This window comes from Mesitornis unicolor, unplaced genomic scaffold (genome assembly GCF_000695765.1).
Source record: "Mesitornis unicolor isolate BGI_N332 unplaced genomic scaffold, ASM69576v1 scaffold42524, whole genome shotgun sequence".
Taxonomy (NCBI): domain Eukaryota; kingdom Metazoa; phylum Chordata; class Aves; order Mesitornithiformes; family Mesitornithidae; genus Mesitornis; species Mesitornis unicolor.
The window spans coordinates 601-8,229 of NW_010182999.1; the positions used below are offsets into that span (position 1 = coordinate 601).

At 40.4% G+C, this 7,629-nt stretch overlaps 1 protein-coding gene across 1 annotated transcript in view; it reads left to right on the plus strand.

Annotated features, from left to right (window-relative positions):
- Nucleotides 1-368: 368 nt before the first annotated feature.
- ARSK (arylsulfatase family, member K) overlaps nt 369-7,629 on the plus strand; it is a gene marked incomplete at both ends in the record, with an annotated part of 10,178 nt that continues 2,917 nt past the window's right edge. Inside the window, 3 exons of the mRNA XM_010183964.1 lie at nt 369-498; nt 1,640-1,799; nt 4,624-4,906. Of these exons, the coding sequence (XP_010182266.1) occupies nt 369-498; nt 1,640-1,799; nt 4,624-4,906 (573 nt within the window). The remainder of the gene's footprint in view (nt 499-1,639; nt 1,800-4,623; nt 4,907-7,629) is intronic.

Consider the following 7,629-nt stretch of genomic DNA (forward strand, 5'->3'; position numbering starts at 1 on the left):
AGTTCTGGTTTCATGGAAATATGTACCAGTGCACATGTCTGTGTTGAGATTCAGGCTGACTCCTTTTCTTCTTTCACCACACCTATCCCTGTTGAATGTGCTGTGGTAGGACCCCGCTTCTGCAAGAACTGGAGCTTAGCATATGTTTAGCCATAGAAAGGAAGTAATTTTGCTATGAAGAAGTCCAGTTATCTGTTACATTACACTTTTTCATAAGTAATCTGTTTTATATTGACCTAATTCAAGCTGCTCAACGCTTGATTTTCCATCTCCGAGTACAATTGACAACTTTTCAAGGTAACGAGAGTGAATTACTGCAGCTAATAGTTAGGTATAAAGCTATTTGCAAAGTTTTTCTCTGTTTGCAGGATGGACGCTTGACATTTTACCCAGGAAATCAGACTGTGGATTTGCCTTTCATAAATTTTATGAAAAGATACGGCACTGTGTTTCTCAATGCCTACACCAATTCTCCCATTTGTTGTCCTTCCCGTGCAGGTAGGGCCAAGCGAAACATCAGATAAATACTTGCACATGTCAGTTTATATGTGTTGTAATGATAGGAAATGTCAAAGGATTGAAAGTTGGGGGATGTGTTTTGTTTTACAATAAAACACAGGTTTTTTTAGTTTGATTGTGTCTGAATTTATACAGTATTCTCATGCTTGGTCTGTTTTGCTCTTCTGTTTCTTATGCTTCTTTCTTTTTTTGTTTGTTTGGTTGGTTTTTTTCCCCTCCTTTTTCCAGCTAAGTGTGAGCTCCCAAATCTTTTTGTAAACGGCATTCAAGCTTCAGTATCTTAAAAAAACCCTTCAGGATTTGTAGAAAAATCATTGGTTTGTCTCCTGCAGTGCTGAAGCTGCATTCAGAACTACTCTCCATTCCCAACACATAGTTAATAAATCAGGGAAAAGTATTAAATAACAACATCTGAATAAATCAGTGGCTGTTAGCACTGACTTCTGATGGCATTTATTCTCAATACTCTGTTAAGTACTGTTAATGTGTCCTTCAGTAGCTTTGCTTGAATGCTTCATTTCTTTTTCTTTACTTTCTGCAGTCATTGTCCTGTGCACAATTTCACATTTGCAGAGCTTGCTGTCAAGTTAGAAGGGAGCTGTATTCTGGAATCAAAGATTACCTCTTAAAACATTTCTAGCCCTTTCAGTTGTTGCAAAGACCCTCCAGAGGTGACGTAAATGAAATTTCATCTGCAGCTGGAAGGGAGATCCCCCTTTCTATCAAGCATACCTTGGCAAAAGCAACGTGTCCTGACTGCAACTGGCACAGGCTGTCATATTTAGTGTTAGTGTCAGTGTGCCATTTATTGACAACCTGCAGAAAACCTTGATTTAATAACTGTGTAGCACAACACAATATTTAATAATATTGTATAGCACCTGGAAACATGGGAGCTTGTTCCATGATTCTGGAGATTGTTTTAGTAAATGTTGTTACTCATGGTGATGATGAAAATAAGATGCAGAAGAGCAATACTTTATATTTCTTGCTCTGTTGGATTACAATGTGAACTTTTCACTGCTAAAACAATAAGACAATCTGTTCTCAAGTATATTCAACTTTCATTTAGATAGGAAGTACCACTTACTCATCAAAAACTGTATTTTTTTTTCCCCAGCCATGTGGAGTGGTCTTTTCACTCATTTAACAGAATCTTGGAATAACTTCAAAGGTCTGGATCCAGACTATGTAACATGGATGGATCTCATGGAGAAGCATGGCTACCACACGCAGAAGTATGGGAAACTGGACTACACTTCTGGCCATCATTCAGTGAGGTAATGAGAGAGTTTCTCCTGCTGTGAAATGGGCAGGGGTGAGTACATCATGTAACGGTCTGGCAAGTGGTTTCTGTCCTGACTGAAATGTTAATAGCTTTAATTTAAAAGAAATTGTGGTAGGAACCTAGCAGGGGTCTGTCTGTCTGGCAGCTTTATGCAGAAGCAAGCACATCCCATGCAGATGCACTTTGGCTTTTACCTGGAGCTGGAAGGTGAATATCAAGACTGGGGTTTTGCCCAACGTGAATGAAGGCTGGTTTTGATCACTGGTATTGCTCCTTAAGTGAATTTTGTAAACTGTTTTTGTCTTGCCATGAAACTTCCTGGCTTGAGTATACTAGCAGTGTAGGAAAAGCAGAACAAAGCAGCATGTAATACTTCATTAAATTTACCATCACATAACATGAGGTGGTTTCCGTATTGAAGGCCACACGTTTTCACAGACTTGTGCTGTGCTTGCTATGCTATAAAGCTTTCTTTTTATGAAAATGTGACTAGAATTATGGCAATTTATGAAAAATACTTAAACATTTAGAGGCTAACTGCATTATGTTCAAACAGTAATAAGCATGATGTGTCTGGAGTGCTGGGACAAAATACAGCGTGTTCCTTCTGTGAAGTCCTTATAAAGACACACTATGTCCCTGTTCAGTAGTGAGGTCCATTGTTGAAATAATAATAAGGATTAGCTTTTCTTTGTTTTTAAACAGATTAGAGTTACTTAAAATTTCCTCATTTCCCTCGCTGAAATGAGCAATCAGAAGTTAAAGGTCGCATTAGTAGTTAATAGCATGTTGCACGTGTGCACTGCCTTTTACCTACAAAATACTTTATTATCCATTTCAGGAGGCTGGTCAAAGTAACGATTTCCTCTCCTGTTTAAGACTGTCAAAAGAGAAAAGAAAGCTTTTTTTCCTTTTTCCCTATGCCCATTCTACACTGGAATTAAAAGATTGTTCAAAGACAGACTTACAGCCAAAAACCTCATGTTTAATTACTGTACCAGAGAGCGTACATATTTGGGTACTCCTGATGCTTCTCTCTCGTCTCTGTCTGCAGCTCTTCTTAGTGACAGCATCTAACCATGAACAGATGAGTGCTCAACCTCTTCTCTTTCGCTTTGAAGTTTTATTTTGCGAAGACTTCGTTATTGCAAATTATCCTGAAAACTTAATTTTGTTTTTGTTTTTGTCCTTCCAGTAAGAAACAGTTATATGCATGATGTACTGAAAAGTCATCTGCTATGGTGTTATTGTGGATTCTTGTGCTTGCTTTTGTCAGTGTCGGGAAAATTTCCTCTCTAGCAGGAAATAACTGACTATTAAGATGAAGGCTGACAGATGTTTGTATTACTGTAGTGCAGAGATGGTTGGTTGTGATTGCCTCAAGCATTCATCTGTTCGGAGGAACGTAATCTTAACATCATCTGCAAAGTGCCAGGAACAGAGCACTCGGTCAGAAAGCAAAGGGTCAGATTTTGTTCTGTGTAACAAAGCAAGACCGAAATTATCCTGTGGCTGCACCATTCCTTAGCATTTCTAGAAGTGATTTGCAGTAAATAAAATGAAAATTATCTGCAGTGTTATGCAGACCCTTGCACTTTTCTCTGAGTTGCTTTTCTGCATTGTCTAAATAGTGTACAGCATGCACTCACTCTGCCCTTCACTGAAATAGAAGAAATGCTTTCTAACATTGAAATCTGTTTATCTGTTTACCCCCTCACATCCATACCCAACCCTTTACCATCGTTTCATTTTAACGTTCATGAAATCTGATTTCTTTATAGGCCATCTAGGTACCTTAATTTGTTCTAAGTAACTCGTTTAAGCCTTGAAAGTATGAGACTAAACAAGGAGTTAAAACGCTTTTAAAAAAGAAAAGTTGTCAGAGATAATTCTGAGTAGTTTTTCTGGAGGTTAAAAGTGCCCTGGTGAAATTCCTATGGGGACAAAGCTGGTTAGTTGTTCTTTAAACAGCAATAATGCTGTGTTTTGATGAATCAAAAATCAAATCTCGAGCACTTTCATACCTTCTTTTATCGTTTTTTTGGTGACACTGAGATTACCATGAACAAAATGAAGACACTCAAGGTTCCCCATGGGCTGCTTCCTCCCAGTCCTGGTTCATGGCAGCTGTGGTGTCATTCCCTCTGGCAAAGCAGCAAGGGCATCCGGAGCTCAGATTTCTCAGCGTTTCAGAGAGGTGACAATTGTCATGATGGTAGAAAATCTGTTCCAAAAATATTTTATCATTAAAGCATTGTTATTTTTTTTCTGCTTCTTGCTTTCTCCCTATACCCTTCTCCTCTGCTATTCCCTTTTCTTGATAGTATTCACCAACTATATCAAAAGCAACTGTACAAAATAAATCAGTCTTACAGGTTTCTGTCCTAAGTGGTAGTATTTAAAAACGTGGTAACAATGCACTCCAAAACCAGAACTTTGGTTCTAAAACCAAAAATCTGCAGCCCTCTTTACCAGATAAATAGTACCTGAATCCATGCCAGCATGGGGAGCAGGGTCAAAGAGATGGAGATGCTATTTCTAAATGTTATTTTGGAGATGTGGGAAGAACCATTCTGACTTGAAGTTGTAATAAAGAAGAAAGAAGATTCAGAAGCAGAAAAGAAGTGGCTAAAGCTGTGCATAGGAAATAGATGCATAATAGCTGTTGATCAATTGAATAACAATTCTCCTTTGTGTAGAAATTACAGATAGACTGCAGCTACCAATACAGAGAAAGCTTTTCAGGAACTCTGAACTCTTTTTATTTGGAAGAAAACATCTTCCACTGAGTATGTATCGTGTGTGTGTCTTTTCAGTAACCGCGTGGAAGCCTGGACTAGAGACGTTGACTTCCTGCTCCGGCAAGAAGGGAGACCCATGGTGAATCTTACTGGGGACAGGAGGCATGTGAGAGTGAAGGAAGCAGATTGGCGGACTACAGATAAAGCAGTAAACTGGATAAAGGAAGAAGCCGTTAACCTTACTCAACCATTTGTTCTTTACTTGGGACTGAATTTACCACACCCATATCCATCACCCTATACGGGAGAAAATTTTGGATCCTCTACATTTTTAACATCTCCCTATTGGCTTGAAAAGGTACGTGAAGATGAATTTTAAATATAAATTTATTTCTATCTGGTTTTATTATGAACAGTTCTCTATTCCCCACGTGATTTTTCAAGTCAGACCCAGTTTTGATATTTCAGTACACGGAAAGCGCTTGGATGAGATGTTAAATTTCGGATTTAAGGCTAGGCAGACTGAGGTGAAGAATGTCTCTGTTGCAGGAAAGGCTCTGTTAGCAGTGGTCACTGAATCCATAAGGACAGTTGGAGTTCAGTGGCTAGAAACATATTGAGGGGTGAATAAAATCATAGTTAGCTGTAGTTGTTTTTTCAGTAATGGTCTGAGGTTCCTTATTTATAATATTCTGTATTGTGCTTGTTACAAACGATGTCATCATTCTGAGTTTTTGTCGTGGTTCAGGGCTGGGCCGGCCACTAAACCCTGGCCAGACGCTCTCTGTGAACCCCTCTGCCCTCCCCAGAGGGGAAGAGAAAAGAGAAGAAGGGAGAGAGACTGCACGGGTTGGAAAATAAACTAACAGATTTAATGAAACAATAATACTGATACTACAGGATAATGATGGAAATAGGGAAATAATGGAATATATATATAAATATGTACAAATATCTGCAAAACCAATATAAAATCCTCCCCCCACTCTCCCCCCAATGACGAATACGTCACCAGAGGCTCTGCAGAGCCGGGCACTGGAAAAGTCCCAGACCAAACCCAGCAGCAGTGGGAGCTGATGCAGGACACACAAATCAGGATCAGCGGCAGGGGTCTGCTCAGGCCTTGGCCTCTGCAGGATCGAGACGGACGGAAGGGTCGAGATGGAAGGAACAGTAGAAAGGGCAAAAGCACAAAAAAAAAGGGACTAGACCCTCGTGATCCCTCAGTTTTTATACCAAGTATGGCATGTGTGGGATGCAATACCTTGTTGGTCAGTTTTGGGTCCGCTTCCCCCCCTGTAGGCGCAGACACAGCACCCATGATGAGACAGCTGACCTTGAGCTTATCTTCTAGCAGCGCTGTTTGGGAAAAACGTGCTGCCAGTTTTCAGCAAGTTCAGTCACTTAAAAGAGACTGAGCTGAAAAGTAAAATCACTACATAGAAAATTAGTTCTGTTTAGCTCAAACCAGGACAGTTTTATAGTGAGAGACTGACTTTTCCTACAATATGAACCTGGAACATGAATTAGTAAGACACAGCAGAAGTCTCTCTTTTCAGTTAACTTCCTTCTGTGCTACTGCAGCTTTTCAGTGGTTTTAGAGTGCACAAAGTCCGTATGTGGAAAGCTAACAGATAGCGCTCCATCCCAAAGAAGTAAATATTCTCTCTCATGTGTGGTGCCATTATCTGTCATGAAAATGTAAATGGCTTACAGCAGCATAAGGGCATTGAGGTTTTCTGCAGCTGACGAACTGGGAAATAGGTTTGAAAAGACTTTATGATTACTTAAAAAAAAGCCATATGCCATTTATACAACTCCTTTGGCCTTTTCCACTGGAGATCTGCAGGATTTGTTTTATCTAGGTGCAACAAAAATATAAAGACTTAGAAAAAAGGACATAGAGATGGAGGTTGAGAGATGTGAATGTCTTCGTAGTATTGAGGGTTGTGGGTGGTTTTCTTCTAGGAATGATGAGTTTTTGGGGAGAGGAAGGGTGTGGGGAAAAAAACCTAAATTTGGAAAAAGCAAGACCTAGCTTGGATATTAGGAAAGCTTTCTGGGTGCTACTTGCTGGGTTAGACCTGTCTTGGGAAGCAGAGGTACCTTTTCTCAGGTCACCGACAGAGTTAAAACATCTCTAGACAAATTTTTGTCATCCTTAATCCAGTTAGAGTGCTTAAATGCCATGGTTTGCTGAGGGCCTTATAGACATGCTCAGTGATGTGAATCACAGGTTGCCATTTATTGACCACTGGCTGATTCTCCTGGCATGTATCTATGCTTTGGCTGTGGAAGAAGTCGTCTTTGAAAATGAGCAGTCAACCTCAGGAAGAAGTGTGAGTGCACAGACGAAGAACCTGAACTGAATGATGTGTTTACTGGGGAGCTAATACAGAGCAGAGTGTCAGCACGGTGTGCTGATGAGACCTTGTGTTGCTGAGCAGATGGTCCTCCCCATTTTGCACCAGCTGACACTTTTTCAGGGCATGGGACTTCTTTCCTAGCTACAAATGATGACAAGCGGACAAAGGGATGATGACTTTGTGAATTCTTCACTCTAGGTTGTAGTCCTGTAGAAAGGGGCTCAGTCTTCTTACGAATTGTGGATGAAAAGGGACACTCTTTGCTCCCGTTACATCTTAAGCAACTAACAAATACCATTTGAGGAGTCTACACTGTGGCTCTGTGTAGCCAAGGACCTTCAGCAGTAGCACTGGCTGAAGCAGTTGCCTGCTCTTTTTTATCTTCTGTGATTTCTTCATGCAGATTGTTTTTGTAGGGCCTAAGGAAACGTAGGTTTTGCTATGTCTGTTTGACTCCTACAATGTTGAGTTCTATCCCTGTGTTATAGGCACTTCAGCTGTTGCTGTCCTACTGTTTATAACTGTTAATACATCTGCTGTATAACTCAAGAGAGAATATTGACTGTGGGCGAGTTTCGTAGGGACTGAAACACGTGGCCGTAACAGCGCTGGTGGTCAAAGATATTAAAGAGAGACAGACGCTGTGCTAGTAGCTCCCCAGACAGCTCTTTGTTACTGGTGCCACATCTGGGGCAAAGCCAGGCTGGGTTCAGCA